At 33.3% G+C, this 20,498-nt stretch overlaps 1 protein-coding gene across 7 annotated transcripts; it reads left to right on the forward strand.

The window, feature by feature from the left end:
• Nucleotides 1-48: 48 nt before the first annotated feature.
• Nucleotides 49-20,411, forward strand: Ino80 (chromatin-remodeling ATPase INO80). Of its 7 annotated transcripts, none has more exons than XM_011057389.2 (28): nt 49-188; nt 1,759-1,847; nt 2,644-2,803; nt 2,927-3,006; nt 3,082-3,293; nt 3,754-3,927; nt 4,010-4,306; nt 4,387-4,545; nt 4,628-4,797; nt 4,938-5,154; nt 5,274-5,361; nt 5,472-5,763; nt 5,845-6,047; nt 6,129-6,269; nt 6,345-6,466; nt 6,609-6,901; nt 6,989-7,268; nt 7,372-7,524; nt 7,600-7,843; nt 8,156-8,283; nt 8,354-8,448; nt 9,246-9,318; nt 11,235-11,393; nt 11,475-11,577; nt 12,018-12,133; nt 12,486-12,671; nt 12,973-13,333; nt 18,884-20,411. In XM_011057389.2, the coding sequence occupies exons 3-28, from the start codon at nt 2,670-2,672 to the stop codon at nt 19,342-19,344; spliced, it is 4,941 nt and encodes a 1,646-aa protein (XP_011055691.1). In that variant the 5' UTR covers nt 49-188; nt 1,759-1,847; nt 2,644-2,669; the 3' UTR covers nt 19,345-20,411. The 7 variants fall into 7 exon arrangements, with proteins under 7 accessions (XP_011055691.1, XP_011055692.1, XP_011055693.1 ...); XM_087414338.1 differs by lacking the exons at nt 49-188; nt 1,759-1,847 and adding exons at nt 1,854-2,044; nt 2,359-2,439; XM_011057390.2 differs by lacking the exon at nt 1,759-1,847.
• The last annotated feature ends 87 nt before the right edge of the window (nt 20,412-20,498 follow it).

Here is a 20,498-nt window from a genome sequence, read left to right on the forward strand (position 1 = left end):
CGTAGCCTCGACGCCAGACGTACCGTATTGGTGGCGGTGCTACTTCCCCTCCCCCTCCCCTTCCCTTCTCCCCACCAACGACGCAACTCACGCAACGGCCGAGAGAAAGAATTCGTCTGGCCTTGGACAGAGCACAGAACTTTCTCGTCGAAACGATGATGCAGCGTGTACAGCGGAAATGTGTGCAGGTATATTCTGTAAAGTAATTCGAAAAAGGATGATACAAGATTCCATCGAACGATTTACTCTTCCCCCACCCCTGTACTCTGTGGGTCATTCGCTTTTACGCGGGATTCAGTCGCTCGGTCGATCGACGTAATTCGACTCGGATAAAATCCGAGGATCTTTACGGATGCTTCGCGATACTGTTAAAATAACTTGACGACGTTTATCGGTGAAATAGGTTACTTTTACAGTTGATGGGGAACACTTCCGGTGCGGGTTCGAGGCTAGAACGCGCGCGACGCGCATAAACGGAAGTATACTACTCACGTAGTAGCGCGATTCGAACTTCCGAATTCTTCGGGATCGTGATTACTCGGCTGAATACGAAGAAGCGTGATTACTTGAAGAGTTTCGTGGAAAATATGGAAAAATGTGGCGCTTCTCTCGAATTATTTTCAGGTATTTTACCGAAATTGCGAATTGCACTGAAAGCAAATGGTGAATAAAGGCGATACGTGTTTTAATAGGCTTGTTCTTTTTGGCTGAACTTTTACACCAGTTCATCTTTCTTCCTCTTCTTTCTTCCTGGAGAGAAAAGGAAGAAAGATGAATTGGTGCAAAAGTTTAGCCAAAATGAACAGGCCTAATTATTGATGCTCGAGCTGACCTCAAATTGTTTATTGATTTTTCTAGAAAAAATCCTTAAATGTAATTTCTGCAATTTATTCGTAATTTAGGGAGTTCGAGACCAATCACAATCTCAGAAAAGAAAGATAAGAGTAATGATCATATCAGAGTAATGATTGCAGAGTTGTGATTGGTCGCGCTGTTCCGTTCCACTGTAAATTTCCGCTCATTGGACGCCAGCCTTACGCCTTTGTAAGAATTTTAAAATTTCTACAGGAATACATACATGAATCAACATAGTTTTTTTTACAGACACTGTACATGTTACGTTATCTATGTCTATAGGTGCTTTTTCATGCTGACGCTCATTTTTAGCATCAAAATAGGTCGCGTGATCAAAATTGATATTCCTTGATATTCATCAATTTTTATCATTTTAATTTCTATCATTTATATTATTTTAACGCCGAAAATGACCGTCGAGTGACAGCATGAAAAAGCATTATCTCCGTTGCTTAAAATCCCCAACAAAAACGCTTAAAAAGAGATAAATATATTCAGGCATTGAAGAGAGAAAAGATGAAAATGCTGAGTGCAAAAAGTGCAAGCAACGCTAACAGATCTTTTATTACATAAAAATCGTGCGTTTAAAGATTGAAAAATAACGCATGCAATAATTTTATTGCATCAACGAAACGGGATATATTTTGTATTCGATTATGATAAAGAAAACGGCAGAAGAAATTAACGCGTTGTCGATATATCGAAATTGCTTCGCTATCTCTTTTTCACCAATGTTTCCCTATCTTTACATAATATAAATTTTCCAAAGTCGCGCGTTTTTGGGGCAACGCGAGAATCTTGGATCGCGCATTTGCGTGAGATAAACGTTCATCGCGGCATATACTAGAAAACGGCTCGAGATTTGGACCGTAATTCGAAATTGTATGTATAACATGCACACAGGTGGATACCGAGAGGAGTATCGAGAAACGAGATCCGCCAGGAGCTGCGCGTACGGGCGTCACCAGCGCCACCTACTGAAAACAAAAATGGTAGCGAGCAATATGCCCTATCCCTGCCCCGCTTTAATGGCACACCAAATGTCTGCGTTCTCTAGGCTTCCTTCTATCATGTATTCCCCTCCGACCGATGTATCTGATCCCGCTGTGAATAGAGGAAATCGCATTCCGGTAGTAGACTTTGTTACGCGTGCGAAATAAGCGGGGCCGTCTTATAACCAAAACATAAGGTGAAAGCAAAAGCCGTTGGCGAGATATTTAGCCGAATTATAACCGCACCAGCTCCCGATACGACGTGTCACTCGCCTTATATAATGAAATTAGCCGCGCACGATCCCGCATGCCAGTTCCACGCCCGTAATATGCGTCATCCGCTGCTAGAAACACGAGAATCCCCAAAGTACGATAACGGTAGCCCAGCTGAGAAGCGTTCTCCGTGGTTTGCTGTTGGGAACATGCACGTTTTCCTTTTTCCATCCCGGTAGATTATGTCGATATCCCACGTATCCTCGTGTAACACTCGTTTTCATTATTTTCATTACAGCCTGCAAGGCTTTTCAACGTTATCTTATTGGGTTTTTACAATTTTTGGGAGGGAAAAACTTGCACTATACTGCTAAAACTTGTATGTTTATTATTATATATATATATATTCACTATCTTAGTAAAACGATCAAGTATCATTTTTTAATTTGCAAGCATTAATGAAAGATTTATTTTTGCATGTTATTGAAAGATTTGTAGAGATTGATAGTTTATAGGTATAAATAAAATTATTTTATTTTCTAAATTGCTAAGGTCCTTTTTTATTTATCGTATATTGTTACAGATTGTTAGGTTTCTCATAGACGGGTAATGTCTGATAGAGCAAACACGATGAAGCTAGAAGCTGAGATGGCTGCGCCTTTGCATCTGCAGAGACTGGAACGCAGCTTGAATGTACAGCCTTTCTTAAAGCAAATCGATAATCTTTTTCAAGAACAAGCTAGGTACTAATATATTTATTAACTGTTAAGTATATTCTTGTCTTTTTAACTTGTAATATATTAATAATACATCATAAATTAGTACTATGGATACAGTAATATGAATATTTTGTCTCTATTTTTCAGTGAAGATGACAAGTCTGTCTCATCGGAATCTTCTGATGGTTCAGATGCTTATCTTGATAATGTACCCACGCGAAAAGAAGGTTGGCATATAACATTGATTTTAATTTTATTAAATCATTTAATTAATGTTTTCATAACATAAATTATTTTTTTAGAAGCAAGAATCAATAAATTAAGGCTGTACAATATGTCTAGTGTAGGAGAAGAAAGACGTTGGTTGCAAGATATTCTTTTAAGTGATTCCTCTGATAGTTCTGCATCAGGTTCTGACACAGATAGTCAAATCACAGAAGAAGATTTTCAAGAGATGTTGAAGTTTCACATATTACGAAAAAAATATCAAGGTCGTTTTTATCAAAAACCAGAAGTAAGGATCATATTATAGTTAAACTTTGTATATTTAATAATGCAAATAATTCAGGATATTATAAAATATATATTTATGTATTATAAAATTACATCCCTAAACTACACATACTTATTTTTCTTATTTTTTCAAAGAATGTTGCCGTTTAATATTTTTGTATCCTGAGGATTCCACTAACAATTTATAATTTGATATTATGACAATTTCATAACGATATTATCTTTTTACTTTATGCGTGCGATTTTCAATTACTTGTTTTTATTTATTTTTACTTATATTTTATTTTGTATATTACTATGTTTTTGTTATATAGCATATGGCTTTAACTTTGTTACAGGTTGAATTGTTTGCAATATTCTTACTATATTTTAATTTACAATATAGAATTAAGAATTTGGAACTGACTTGGTTTATTAGCCTATTCTTATTTCTTTTATTTATAAAGTATTGTTATTTTCAGAATATACAATATCAATATTATAGTGCGGGTTTATTATCCACTTACGATAGATTTTTAGAGCATCAAAAGTTAATTGTGGGAAATAAAAAGAAGAAAGAGAAAAAGCCAGAAAAAAAAATTATGAAAATCAAGAAGGAAAAAATTAATCGTCACTGCGCATCTGAGGAATATCGTGTATGTACTAAATTTTATATTACATTTATATTGACATACGTTTTATTTCCTTTTTATGAAATATTATATGCTTTATTTTTAGAAAGGGGAATATCTGGAGGGAGAATGGGATAAATCAATTCCCAGAGAAGAAGAGTTAGATGAATCTGAATTGGAAGCTATCATGCGTCATCAACCTCGAGGTAGAGGTAGGAAAAAACATAATACTAAGAGTGTTGAAGTGATGACAATGAGAAGAAGAAAAATATGGGTGATGATGTCTAAAAAAGAACTAGGAAAAGTACAAAGGGCGAAAACCAATAATCATAAGGAAATGCTAATAAGTTGTAAGAAAGTAGCGCAGCATTGTATGAAATATTGGAGGCAAAAAGCCATGCAAGTGAGTATATTAATACTTAGATTAATACTTATTACTTAAAATTATTAATCGTACATACTATATATATTTATCTCTTTCAGTCGCAGAGAAATATGAAGGATACTATCTGGCGGGCAAAACGTTTGACAAGAGAAATGCAGACTTACTGGAAACGTTATGACCGAGTCGAACGGGAAACTAAAAGAAGGTTAGAGAAAGAAGCTGAAGAACAACGTAAAATGGATGTAGAACTTATTGAAGTAAGAGAATATTAGAATATATAAAAGGATACATTTTCTAATGTTTATTTTTTCGAATGTTTTTATATTGCTCTTATTTTAGGCAAAACGTCAGCAAAGGAAATTAAATTTTCTTATTACCCAGACAGAATTGTATGCTCATTTTATGTCGCGAAAAATAGATAAAGCGTCGACAGAGGAACAATTAAGAATCTTGAATCAATTAGATGAAGAAAAGAATCCCAGACTTATTGGCATTGATGATTATGATAGGTATTTGAATTAAATATATAATTTTTTTACATAAATTTTAAAGATAATTATTTTAATGATTGTTGAATGTGATTAAAAAAGTCAATCTTAATCATTTATGTTACATTTACAATAAAAGCATATATTTATTAAATGTGTAGTGAAATCATGAAACAAAAAGCAAAGAGAAATGCTACTGAAGCATTTAACAATGAAAAGGCCAGGACCAAACAATTTGATACAGCTGCTGCATCTCAAGAATTGCGTCTCAGTGATACGCCTGAGAATTTGGAGCATCCACAACCTTCAATTTTTAAGGGAAATCTGAAAGGTTATCAATTAAAAGGAATGAATTGGTTGGCAAATTTGTATGACCAGGTTTGTGACTTATGTATATATATGTACATATTGTAACTATGTATGTACATTATATTATTAGGATCATATAATATTTTTGTTATATAAATATAATTTTGTTAATTTGTTAATTATTTTAGGGTATTAGTGGAATACTAGCTGATGAGATGGGTCTGGGAAAAACTGTACAATCCATAGCATTTTTATGTCACGTTGCCGAGAGATATTGTAAGCATTTATAAAAATTAAACTTAATGATTTCAATTATTATTTGATATGCACTGTGTTGAATTTTTGCGAGAAATAACTTGACCAAATAAATGTGCAATTAATTTTAGCTGTTTGGGGACCATTTTTAATTATATCACCTGCTTCAACATTACATAACTGGCAACAAGAAATGGCAAGATTTGTGCCAGTATTTAAAGTAGTTCCATACTGGGGTAATCCTCAAGAACGTAAAATACTCAGACAATTTTGGGATACTAAGGATTTACACACAAAGGAAGCTTCTTTCCATGTAGTAATAACAAGTTATCAATTAGTAATTACGGATTATAAATATTTTAATAGAATAAAATGGCAGTATATGATCTTGGATGAAGCACAAGCTATAAAAAGCACGAGCAGGTATGTTATTTTTTTTTAATTATTATTTTATAACAATTGCATAATTTCTTTCTAATTAGTACATTTTAATCATTTTAACAGCATGAGATGGAAATTGTTATTGGGATTTAGTTGTCGTAATAGATTATTGCTTAGTGGTACGCCTATACAAAATAGCATGGCAGAACTATGGGCGTTATTACATTTTATTATGCCTACATTATTCGATTCGCACGATGAATTTAACGAGTGGTTTTCCAAAGATATTGAAAGTCATGCAGAAAATAAAACAGGAATAGACGAAAGTGGGTAATTTTGAATAAACCATGTCAAACGCGAAGTGATTATATATTAATTAAAAAATATTTGTAAATTTTATGCTACAGAGCACTTATCGAGACTTCATATGATTTTAAAACCTTTTATGTTACGAAGAATAAAAAAGGATGTAGAAAATGAATTATCCGATAAGATTGAAGTAATGGTATATTGTCCACTTACAACTCGTCAAAAGTTACTTTATTCAGGTATCTTGATTTTATTTTTATGATTATTAGTTGTTATTAGATGTTTAACATTTGGTATATCTATTTTATTTGTAGCACTGAAGAAAAAAATTCGAATAGAGGATTTGCTGCATTATACAGTGGGCGGAGGGGACACTGCATCCAATGATAAAAACTTTACTTCCAATCTAATGAATCTAGTCATGCAGTTCCGAAAGGTACTATTATTACATGTGTTTCTATTAAAATTTATAGTACTATTTATGATTTATATATAATAATAAATTTATTATAACTATTATAGTTATCGTAATTTCGATATCTTAATCTAGTTACTACAAGCGAATATATTAATTACAGGTCTGCAACCATCCAGAACTCTTTGAACGTAGAGACGCTAAATCGCCATTTTTTATGAACACTGAATTTTATAATATGCCTGCTTTATTGTATAATGAAGGACTTTTGCATCTAGCATTTCCATCCAAAGATCATCTGTTGTACAATAGGTTGTTTATATTTACCGCAGAATATATTCACCGTGCTCTTCACTGCAACGAAGATTCGCGCGAAAATACATTTTCATTTAGTAGATTTATTGATCTATCTCCAATGGAAATGAACAAAACGTTTATCGCTGGTACTTTATTTAGGTATGTAAATATCAAGTTAGAAATATAATTGATGAGTCATTTTATTTTAATTTCAATCTTTTTAATTTTTATCTTTCGTATGAATAGATTATGTTTGATAACGTTTATGGAAAGAAGATTAAGAATGGTGCAATACTGGGAAAATTGGCACGTCGATAACAGATCGAGAACATCTACAAATCAAATGTTTTATTTATCCAAAAAATTTGACGATTTGTCGACAACGTTACAAGACATAATTTTTACCAGTAAGATAATCGAAGGCGAAGCTTTCTATACACATACCAATCATACGATACATTCAATGCCAGAAACTGTCGCTCACAGAATACTACGTAGTAGTAAAAAAGCCAATCAGCTATTAAAAGTAATTACATTTTATATTATATAACGTATATACACGTAGATTCAAAAATACAATAATATTTATATAATAAAAATAAATTATATATAATATAATATATCTTTAGTTACAAAGGATATTACCCACTGGTAAAATAGATCAAACGGAAGATTCGAAATTGGCTTTGCTTCCTGAACATCCTCATCATCCACGACAACCTGTAATGCGATATTGCCAACAAACAACGATTCCTGCCTTTGTTTGCGATAATAATCCCAAGGTTGATACAATTTTGCCAACGTTATATATACAGAAACAAAGAATGATGTATTTAATCTATGTTCTTTAATTGCAGGTTCAAGCTAGTCCACGAAAATTATACGTCAGTAATAGTTCCGCAGCATGTGCCTGGAAGAGGCACGAGGAATGTGGTGGTCCGTTCGGTCAAAGATTACTTTGGCTCGGTTGTGAACGAGCACTTTCTGAAGAAAAATTGGGTATTCGTGCCAGCCAAACAATGTCTACGTTTTGTTATCAGCCGCAAGGTGGATTATCTGCGTGTGCTCCTATTAATGGATGGTCACATATCATTGTACCAGGTATATTCAAAATAATATTTTTGAGGCTTTAAGATTACTTTCTATACAGTAACTTTTCGTGGTTTATCTCTGTGTCCAGATCCATCATTAGTCTAAAAGGTAGTTTTTTGGCGTTTTAATAATGGATTTTTGGATACGAAGATAACTCGCGAAACATATAGCTTTTGTATATTGAGAAGACTGTACTATCATATAAATCAAATATACTAACACGTTTTTACGTATTTACGTATTACTAATACTAACGTAGTAGTATGATTATTTACGATTCTATTAATTAATAGATGTTAAATATAAATTAAATTATTTTAGATAAACAAACGTTAGTGACAGATGCTGGTAAACTTTCTGTACTGGACAGTCTTTTACGGCGTCTGAAAGAACAAGGTCATAGGGTACTGATCTATTCTCAAATGACAAAAATGATCGACTTGCTAGAGGTGCGTTTCACTTACCTATCATGTAACTGTTATCATGTAACTGCTTTATTATTAGGGAAATTTCTTGTAGGAATATATGTATCATAGAAAACATACATTTATGAGATTAGATGGATCGTCAAAAATCTCAGATCGTCGGGACATGGTGGCAGATTTTCAAAAAAGGTGATTACTTCATTTTATTGCAATAATTTTACATATGTATATTTATTGTTATTACAATATTGCCAAAGAATTTGATAATATATTTAAATTTTCCGATAATACAAGTACAGATTATTTTTGTTTAAAATTTTTTTATTTAAATTGATTTTAGCATCAGTTGTCTATTAATAAAAATACGTTACTTTTAACAGTTGCGCCACGCTGATTAGATTACGTCTTCCTATAAGTGTAACAGTATTCAGTTGCATACTTAAAGCGCGATCCTGAGATCTCATGTCCTGTATAGTTCAGCCGCGCATAACTAATACGCGAATTAATTGCCGAATCGTCTCCATCTTGCAGACAGCTGCACGTTCAAATGCATGACAGCTACAAAACTCTTATCTATTAGACTATTATTGGATAACGTATGTTTTGATTATTATAATTTCTGTTCTTAAGTATCATTTAAATCTTCGAATAATTATATTTTTACGTTGCTATTGAGTAACAAACAAAATGTTAGAATATCTCTTTCCTTTTGTATAATTTATGTTGATTCCTTATTCAATAATAACTTATTTGTGCATATTATATTTTAATTCTATACACTTGAAAATAAACGAAAATAGAAGAGGGGGATAATAAAAAGAGTGAAAAAATATGATTGATCGAATGAAATCTTGTGATTGTGTGCCAAGGAGGATTTTATTCTGGATATCCTTCGAAGATACGCCGAGATCTCAAATTAATTTACATATACACGTCTAATGATGTCTTTATTTCTCGACTTGGTTTAATCTGTAGGATTGTTTCAGAGCGGATATCTTCGTCTTTCTACTCAGTACTAGGGCTGGCGGCCTGGGAATCAATCTCACTGCGGCAGACACGGTTAGTAATTCTCCTTGCTTTATATATTTGCTTACTTGTTACTTTTAGTTTCTATTCTCTTTGATTATAAACATTAATTCATGAGTAGATCTTTGTTAAATTTGAAATATACATTTAATATTGTTTTTACTACAAATTTCATGCATTATACACGATAAAATATATTTTGTGTATTTTAATTATATATATTAATTATATATATTTTAATTATGTATGGTTTAATTTTATATTACAGCGTTTAAAATAATTTCTAATGATATTATATATATATATATATATATATATATATATATATAAAATATATAAAATCAATTTATGCACTTCTTTCTTATATATATATATATATATATATATATATATATATTAGGTGTTGGAATTAATTCGTAGCGTTTTACAAGTGATGGGAAGTACTTTCATTAATGTATTTTTTAATGCTCATGTGAAATAAATAACATTCTTTCATTAAAAAACGCTACGAATTAATTCCAACACCTAATATATATATATATATATAAGAAAGAAGTGCATAAATTGATTTTACATTTAAAAATATATGTTGTACACGATAAAATATATTTTCTATATCTTACAAAAAGAAAGAGACACGAAAAAAATTTTGCATTACAGAATATTACTTTCGTGTATAAAGATATCACGAGATAGTCCATAACGTTCGATCTTCTGTCATCAATTTAACAAATCTATCGCGGCATGTTACATGCTTGATTCAATATTGCAATGAATTATATAAATTGTAACTGCACGATTGCACATTATATTATAAGCTATTTATAAAGGAGGATATTAAAAAGAAGCTGATTTTTGCTCATAAAGATGTAAATAAAAAGAATAGCGTTTTTTGTAGATTTTGACTTCCTGAATGCGATAATATTAATAAAAAGTTGGGGATCGATAAGGAAAAATTGAAAAATTGAGCATATATTTCAATATTCTTACTTACTTTTCAAGATGTTCCCTAAGTGCCACAAACTTGTTAATTATTTTATCATATTCAGGAAGTCAAAATCTATAAAAAAACACTTTTTTTTTTATTTACATTTTTTCAGGCAAAAATTTGCCCTTTGTTGGAGGATATTAAAAAAGGTCCGATTTTTGTCTAAAAGAATGTAAGTAAAAGAAATAGTGTTTTTGTAGATTTTGACTTCCTGAATATGATAAAATTATTAAAAAGTTCGTGACAACTTGGAGAACGCTTTAAAAAATAAGTAAGAATATTGAAATAATTAAATTTGTTCAAATGTATCACATTCATACTCAATTTTCAATATTGTCATATTCAGAAAGTCGAAATCTATAAAAAACGCTATTCCTTTTACTTACATCTTTATGGGCAAAAATCGGCTTCTTTTTAACATCCTCCTTTATCTTAACTCTGTTATTTGATATATTTGGGTCTATTAGACTCAAAAAATGTAATTAATTTTCTTACTGATATTTTATTTAAAAATTTTTTCCTGATATTTGATAACTTCGTCTGTTAAAGTAAGATCTTTTTTCATGAATTTTAATTTTTTTAAAGCTTTTTAACCATATTAATCTGAATGATATGATTATGTAGTTTTAAACAAATGAACTGAAATAAAGAATCCTATATATAATACGAAATTAAAATGTATATATATATATATATATATTATTATGTGATTATATATTTATGCAAGAATTTTTTTTAATTATTTATAATTTATATTTATTTTTTACATATTTTATGTATGGTTTAATTTCACATTACAGCGTTGAAAATAATTTATAATAATATTACATATTTATAAGAAAGAAATGCATAAGTTGATTTACGTTAAAAAAATATTGCGTAATCCATATTATTTTACACGTTAACTATTATGTATTATAGTTTGAACTCTGTAACTGCAATTAACGATGCCTATTTGCAGGTAATATTTTATGATAGTGATTGGAACCCTACTGTAGACCAACAAGCTATGGATCGCGCTCACAGACTGGGGCAGACCAAACAAGTCACGGTCTACCGATTAATATGTAAAGGAACCATCGAAGAACGAATTTTACAGAGAGCGCGTGAAAAGAGCGAGGTTCGTTTTGTAAATCATGGTATTTAGGTATTAAAGTTAAATAACCAACATGTGCACAGAAAGAGATTGTTTTCAATGCAGATTCAACGTATGGTCATAAGCGGCGGAAATTTCAAGCCCGATACTTTGAAACCTAAAGAAGTCGTATCACTGCTATTGGACGATGAGGAAATCGAAGCGAAATGTAAGTTAGATATTTTTATTTGGTAATTGTGACTTTTTTGTCAAAATAAAGTTCATATGAAATTAATCGAAGAACACATATGACGCTATATTGAGGAATATTTTTCCTTTGAATTGACAAATTCATCATTAAAATTAAAATTTGTGACGAATTAAGATCTATATCTAAAACTATGATCCGTTGAAAAGTCGTTGAATACTCGAGTCATCATTATCGACGGTCTTATCGTATCCGCACGGCAGGACGCGCGTGTATGCACAAACGCGTCGAAAATGAGCCGAGGAGCGAGACGGGGAGGTGGACGGTCGAGGTGGCCGCGATTACATTATGCTCGTTAGCTTATGCTAATAGCCTAATAAGGAATAATAATAAGAAACGAAGTAACGAACACCGCCGCGTCCTCCGCGTATAGTACAAGTCCATACGTTCGTATATTTCAGACAGTCAACGAAGCGAGGAGAGAAAGCAGCAACGAGCGGAGGAAGTTCGCCTCGAGTCGAACTTACAGCACAAGGAGAGGGACCGGAAGAGGAAGTTAACCGCGCTTCCGGTCAAGGTGAGCCCGGCGCCCTTATACCGCTATCGATCGTGTCGCAAAGATTCTTTTTCATCTTTTTTCATCATTTTCTTTAACTATTACTTTTTTCCACTACTATTTTTGTCTTTTTATTTCTTATTTTTCTAATACTTATATTATCGGTTTACAGTCGAATTTACTAGTATCTTTGATTATTTTATTCAACAATTAATTCTACTTGTCAAACTCATAATTGCTCGACAAGTTTGATAATATTAATCCAGAATATGGATCAGATTAAAATTTGTTAATTATACACATTTTGATTAAAATTAATTCGGATAACTCATTTGTCTCAATTACATTTTGCACTGCAACTTTTATTTTTCAGAACGATGCAAAGAAGCCATGTCACGCAGACGCTAATGGCGACAAAAACAACGATATGATTTACGTTAATCTTAATGAAGCTAAACCGGCTACCAGTCTGATTCAATCGCAGCACCAGAACAATCATCATCAACAGCTAGAAAATATAGATAATTACAGCACACCGACCAGCCCGGCCAAGTCAGAAGTACGTTTCTATATCGAACAAGATTAGCGTTGAAAATTTTCTATTTTTATTTACAATACATATTTTTATATATTAATATTTTGGCATTTTTATATTTTTTGTGTGTATTAATAATTATTATTTATTTAGTATCAAGTATTCAAAACAACATATTTAAAACAAAATTAATTTGAAAAAGTATCTTGTGTGATGACAAATATATTTTAAAAGCATTTTCTTGTCTTTTGTGTCACCATCTATATGTAATAGCGTTATATGATCCTTGATATTGATACTTTGATACTTTGATTTTTCCTTACAGGATGAAACGAGCAACGAGGGACTCGTGGTCGATGTAGACGGTCCGGTGACGGTCTCTGGTAACGACCCTCATGGACAGCCTCGAGGCAATCTCCACCAATTTGGAGAATCTCCAGCTAAAATCGCCCGACTTGGACATTTTGCTTTCGGCATGGGTACGAATGCGCGAATGCGACAATCCGTACGTGGTGCGAGTAAACGCGGTCGACCGCGAGGTTCTCGTAGAGGAGGACCAATTGGCGGTAAAGGAAGAGGACTGCTTTTAATGCATCCATCGTCGAAGGTTTCAAATATAGAACCTTTATCGACAGCGATGTCACCGAATGATGGAGGCGGATGCTCTAATGAAGTATTGCGGCACTGTAAGTACTTGTTTTTGAGTAATTGCCTTAAACTTTCTTAATATTTATTAGAGAATTTATGAGGATAAATAAATAAATATCACGTAAATAATAGAAATGGATATTTTACCAAAACAATATAAGTAAAATTAATTTCTCTTTCAACGCGATAAATATTAATGATTATAATAATTTATGATTTATCATTTGAGAGAATAATTATTCTGTTGTTTATTAATGTTTATGTTTTGATTATCTACGCAAGCACCACAGTTATGTGATTTATAAATGTTTAACAAATATAATCACATAATTCAATCTGTCGGTTTTGTTAACGTATATATATTAGGTGTTGGAATTAATTCGTAGCGTTTTACAAGTGATGGGAAGTACTTTCATTAATGTATTTTTTAATGCTCATGTGAAATAAATAACATTCTTTCATTAAAAAACGCTACGAATTAATTCCAACACCTAATATTATACATCTGTGCAGTTATTGCAATCTCTCTTGTTTATAGCTTTATCGAGACTAATTGTATATCAGATAGAAATGTTTATAATGTGCAAAAAGGAAAATAATCATAATTAATATCAATGTTATTAATATGACGTTGGACAATGGATAAAAATAAAAGGACACCGCGAAATGAAAGCGTTCAGTCGCGAGAAAGGACTTTCACGAATGCGACCGTGTCAATCGATATACCGTTAATCCAGACTGGCTTTTTCGTACGTCGGAGATTCTCCTCACCCCCGCTCCTCTTTTACACCCTCGATGCTATCTTTCGCCCAGGCACTTGCCCGGGTTCTCAGGGGACTTTGCGGTTCGCGAGAAGAATGCTCGTGGGTCCATCGCGACCCCCAGTATTGAAATTCCCTCGCGAGCACATGTGCACCCACGAGTGTCGAGGGGGTAACAGTTGGCGTTTCTCCACGGAGCACCCTTAGAGACATTCGCCTCTCCCCTTTTTTCGTGACTCATTCGGAGACACGTTTTATAAACGATGAATTCAGGGCTTACACTGAGCTTAGTCCTGTGGGGAAAGCTTAGCTGAAACATTTGTTGCACGACGCAAGTGTATTGTGAGATAAGGGTGTCCTAGAAATCTGCCAGTCATCGGAAATACGTAACGATTTCAAACAGATCAAGTCGTACGAACGATATACAATTCCAATTATTATTAAAACGTGAAGCATTTAAAATCTTTTTATTTCATAATAACAATGTTATTATAATATTGGATAGAAACAGTAATTGACATATACGATGCTGTTTTTGATACATATTACATTTACGATAAAATCTTCGTTTTATCAAAAAATAAATATAACCAAAATTGTCATATTAAAAGCAACGAATTTTTAACGAAACTGATGAAATTAATTTCCTCGTATGAACCAAACTCGAGACCGTAAGAACGTTGAACGAGCGCTCTTATGTGCTTGTCGTTTTCGTGCTAATTAGAGAAAAACAGAATGAGAGAGAAAGAGAAAGAGAGAGAAAGGAATACGGTGCGTATGTCCGATAAGACGACCTCACGCAACGCCACGTGGACCGTGGACACGTAGTGAGCAACACATACACGTGAATGCATGCGTGCATACGCACATTAACACATTCCGTCTCGTGCTACTTATACCTACATACGAAAGGAAAGGGGTCGGTCTCTCTCACTTGTCGTCGACTGGAAGACGAGGCGGACAATAGCAGGTGCGGAGCGAAGACGACAGCTGCGATCGATGCTCTTCTTAGGTTTTTGGAACTTGCGCGTACTTTTTCTCTCTCTTCCTCTCTCTCTTCTTTCTCCTTTCTCTTCTTTTTTTGCCTTTGTCATCGTCATTTTCTTCGTCTTCTTCGTTACCGCCCTTTTTACATGCTTTTCTGTCCCTCCCTGTAGCGTCGTCCTTTTATTCACTAAGTTATCTTCTTATCAAGATGCAGCGCGCGCTTGATCCAGCTGTTAATGTTACGAGCTCTCACCGACATACATTCAGCATTATTTCCATTGATTATAAGTTATATCTTATTTTAACCGATAAACCGCTAATTATGGATTAATTATGGAATAAATTTTGGACATACTATAGGAAGAAAATTATTATCAAATTAATAATCGCCCTTTCGAAAGATGCATTATCGAAAGCTCTAAATTTTGTCGAGATAACATTGTGTAATTAAAAAAATCTACGTTTTGCATAAACACAAAAGATTAAAGTTAGATTAATTCAGCGCTAAACATTCTTTCATGCAAGCATTCTTTTTTAATATGATAAATCTATGATATATCTATACTAATTTATTTATATATTGAAGTATGTATTTGTTGTGTGATATTTATTAAGAATTTTTAATTTTTTCAATCGATTATTCAATTTGTCAGCTATTATTTTCAAATGCAATTGTAATTTCAGTTGTATTTCAGTTGCATAATCCCGACATCTAATTTCCCTTGTCATATCGCGAAGTCAAATAAAAAAAAAGGGACAATCTATAGGGTACAGAATTACACAGACCCTAAGGGGTTGAATATTGTCGATTCGTGCCGTGCCTTACCGTACCTTACTGTGTCATCTCGTCTGTCTATCTTCTCGAATATATTTTCGTATCGCCATGTGGAAAGCATTCTCGAATATTTTTTCTTGTTTTATTTACAATTAAACAGTAGTTACAATTATTAATATTAACACATGAGGATAGTCTGAAAAAATTGTAAATTAAAAATAAAATTTATTAATACTTACTTGAAATATAAAGTTACATATTTGTGTAAGAATTTATAGATTTTATTATAGGCGATTTGTGATGGATCTTTGTTTTAAACCAATAAAATACCAAAAATAAACGTATGAAACAAGGAAATAAATTAGATTTTAATTTGCATATATTTAATATTATCCTATATAAAATAGAGTTCAGAGTGCATATAATTAATTATTTCACTTAACTGAATTTAATGAGCGGAAAGATTTGTAAGATCTTGTAATCTTAAATAATTATCCCGTATTTTAATCTCAAGCTTTTTCTTCAAGTCTTTTAGACTAGTCAGACACGAATAGGAGATAAAATATATATATGAAGATGGTTTTATCGCACGAGATAATGTAATGGTAGAATAGGATGGTAGAATAGAATAACGCAGCAGAATAGAATTAGGTAAAGATATAACTTGGTCATTTTGTAGAATATCTCCGGTTCTTTATTTATCTCGAAAGTTTTATCTTTGCATCCAGTTCTATCTTGTGCATGTATACATTAACTATAAAGTTATAACATAGTTTACAATTTAATTTGACTATAATGCAAGTTATAAACTAAATTATGGAAATTTCTATTAAATTACCTTTACTTTAGATAGCGAGTTTTATACATGCCGTACTGGCATGTAATAGCCAGTTTTATGAATCTGTTTAATGCAGAAAGACACCAGTTGGATTTTTATTTTCATCAAAGCTGTTCACGCAACTTTGAAATTTGCTAGTCAGACATTATTTATCGAGAATCGAACTTTATTTTTTACAGCTTAATGATTATAAAAAATAATATTTCGAGCAATAACTTTTGTTCATACTTTTACATTACAAATACAATGTAACGCATACATGCATTTTTATATCTGACGATTGGAGCATTATATTCCGACTTATACTCGACATTTGAAGATTGCCAACTCAGATTCTTACGAAGCGTCTTCGGGTCTTTTCTTCTCTTCCCAGACAATACGGTTCACGCATGGAATTTTCAAGGTGCATTATCGCTTGCGAATACGAGAGTCGGCAGCTTTATAGAGACAGCCGTGCATTTTCACGTTTTCCATTCCTCGTCCATTTCGTTAAGTGTCCTCTTAGACTGTAGTGGCTGAAGAGGAACAGCTCCTCGAGTGATCAGGTACGTGCTTCTGAATGCCAACGAAGCAGCGAGATAAAGACGAAATGGACAAAATACAAGATATCTACGAGATGAGGGCGTTATTCGTTTTCACGTGCATCACTTCCCTTCGGAAAAATTTCCCCGAATTACTGTGCTCGAGAACTCGATCGACTCGACTCGTGAAAAGCACGAGATAGGATCTTTCGTGGGATGCTTTTCAAACGTTTGTTACGTGGTTTAACACGTTATATCAAAGAACGCAACAATGACATTCTCTCACGATGCTCAAATAATACGTATTTGGGCATCGTACTTCGCCTGCTTATTTAAAAATCTCGAGAATTGGAAACTCGAGTATTGGATATACGTATTTTGTATTTCTAAGAAAAATGTACTCTTCGTTACTCGTGGGAATTTTTTTCTGTTTCCTTGGGAATATTTGTTAATTGTGTAAGATGTTGTACAAACGTATACAATTGATATTTTTTCCCATGGTATTTAACTTATGAGTGATAATTTGTCCGTTTCGCTCCTTTGCTAACTAGTTAACACCTCGTAGTCCACGAGTCTTGAGTATGTCCTCTCTTTCATTTTTGATCACAGAATAACCGATGAATAACCAATTAACTGGTCGAACCAGTCAATATTAAATTCAGTATCGTGATGTCCGTGCATCTGCTTCGCCGTAATCGTAAACATTGCATTCACCTTGACATTTAATTATTGCTATTAACATACGTTTTTGTTCTCTCTATAAATCTCGAAGCACATCTTTTAAATATGAACTATTTTGTTGTTATTAAAAGTTATTGTTGAATAATTTTAGTAATTTTCAAACTTATGACCATTCATTACAAATCTTCAGATTGATAATAGAAGCGAAAAAACACATAATGAAAATTCGTGCAAAATATTAAAATTTATTTTTCAATAAAACGATATTTGCATTTGATAGAGTATTTGCATTTGAAATATAATCGAAAACTCTCACAAAAAAAAAACAGCTACGGTTGTCATGACTAAAAGTCGTCCATCAATACATTTTTTGATTATAAGACCGATTGTGATAACCGTAAGATTAGCATATTTTAACGACTACGGCTGTTAAGATGTATCCATTTTATGGTTATCATAATGAAATGTATCATCATTATAACAAGAAGATTCGAATGTATTGATTGGCGAAAATTATCATTATTTCCGGTTGTAGCGTTTGCTTCTTTTATTTCAGAATAAAATAAAATTATATTTATCTCAACTCGACAGCTGTCGTAAAACTTCCGTTTTGTTAAGCATAATTTAATTTTAAATATACAGTTATTGATTACTGAAACACATGGAGAGCTTTCGTTATATTTTACAAATTTATTGATTGCAAATGTTGTTTTTTATTTAAAAAACACATTTTAATTGATAGAATTTCTTGTATGTATTTTTCTCGTTTTTGACGCGACAATGTAAGATGTCTGCAGTGAGACAAATTAATGAATTGGATTTTGATTGAATTAAAAAAAAATCTAATAAAAATCACAAATCTACGCGTAGATACATACAATGTATATATGTGTGTAATTTTATCATATTCCACAGTAAAAAAAACGGTATTTTTATCGAGCTATCGAAACGAGTAGCTATTGCCGCAACGGCAACGTTATCAGTAGAATCTCCTCGAACAAAACGCGTACTTTTTTATGTCCTAGGGACGCCTGCGATTTCCGATCCTGTGGACGGGGATGGTCCCAGCACGGTTGGTCCATTAGGTCCAGTTGGCAGTTTGATATCTCTATCGGGACGCAGTGGAGCTGCAGGGATACGTCGCGGTCCTGGTCGGCCTCGATTACGACCAACTGGGCCTGGACATCAGGGCTATCGCACCCCTGGTCATCATCATAGTAAGAAGGTCCAACGGCCGTTACCAGTACCCATCAGATCTCATCAAACAGTCGCAGGTGTCAATCAGCAAAAAGCATCTTCATCGTCGCAGAAGCGTCCTGGCATGTCGGTGACTGGTACCTCATCTTCATCGTCATCTTCAGTCGCAGCCGCGAATTCGACACTGTTATCTTCATCATCGTCATCGTCATCATCCTCAATGTCGTTGGCGGAATCACGACCTTTCGGATTTTATACGCAGCAACAGCCACGCACAGGATCATCGTAGTTTTGCAGAGGAAAAATAGTGATTTGACTTGAAGCTCGTCCTGGTGAGACAACGCGCAAAAGTCTTGCGATGTCGGTAAGATGTTTTCGAGATATCTCTGCGTTTTCTCTTTCCGCCAGGTGCTGAAATTTCAAGCAGATTATCCATGGATCAATCAGTGAATTAATAGTGCAGTGAAAAAAATATTCTCGTAGCTCGCGATTTATTTTTCGAAATTCAGACTCGATTAAAATAAATATATAACATATATTTATTGTGTCTCGTGAGAGTTTGACTTCTGCTAGTGATGTTTCTGTATGCGTGACTCGAGCGTACAATTCTGATAAATTGGACTCTCGTCCCGCCTCCTGTCATCCTAAATTGTAATTGTATATGAAAGGAGGCAGCGATTGACAATATTTAGGCACTGTTACGGTTACGATTATATTGCACAATTATATTTATTTTAGTTATGGCGTAAGAAATAAAGTGGAACTCGTCGTCGAACGTTAGAAAATACAATTGTCGATGTCAGTTAGGTACTTAATTCGATGCTTGCCTTCGAATCCTTTTATCGGATTCGTCTCCTCGGTTTTACAGCAATTTGGATCGTACTCTTCAATTAAACGTGCAAAAATTGAAATTCTTGTGGGACACTTATCCGCTGCGGGAGTGAAAGAGGTCGATCTCTGTTATTAATCAGTCGATCCAATTCTACATATGTGGTACAAGTGTAGCTCTCGTTTTTAACTGTAAGTGTACAATTAGATAATCGACACGACGCGCGACGTGTCGTTGCGCGCATGTTGGCGCCGAATTCTGACGACGATCACCGACAGATCAGATCTCCGGCGAATACGTCGACGAAAAAGGGGACGGGAAGGTATTTTGAATTTGCCTTCTTCGTCTTCTTCATCGTTCGCTCTCTCGGCGTCTTTGTACATTGTTCATTAACGATAGCATTATTCCGTCACTAGACTCGGCTAGCCGATATTTTTTATGCATGTTACGAGACGTCGTTAGGCCAATTCAATTTGTAAAAGAATAGTATTTATATTAGCAATAAACAGACAAAAATTTCACCTTCACGAATGTTTGACAAATTTTATTGCAAATTTTATACATCAAACACTCCGCAAACTTTCCTTCCACCGACGACTGTTTTAACTGATTCA

The sequence above is a fragment of the Acromyrmex echinatior genome, chromosome 1 (assembly GCF_024713525.1).
Source record: "Acromyrmex echinatior isolate Ae372 chromosome 1, ASM2471352v2, whole genome shotgun sequence".
NCBI classification, from domain to species: Eukaryota; Metazoa; Arthropoda; class Insecta; order Hymenoptera; family Formicidae; genus Acromyrmex; species Acromyrmex echinatior.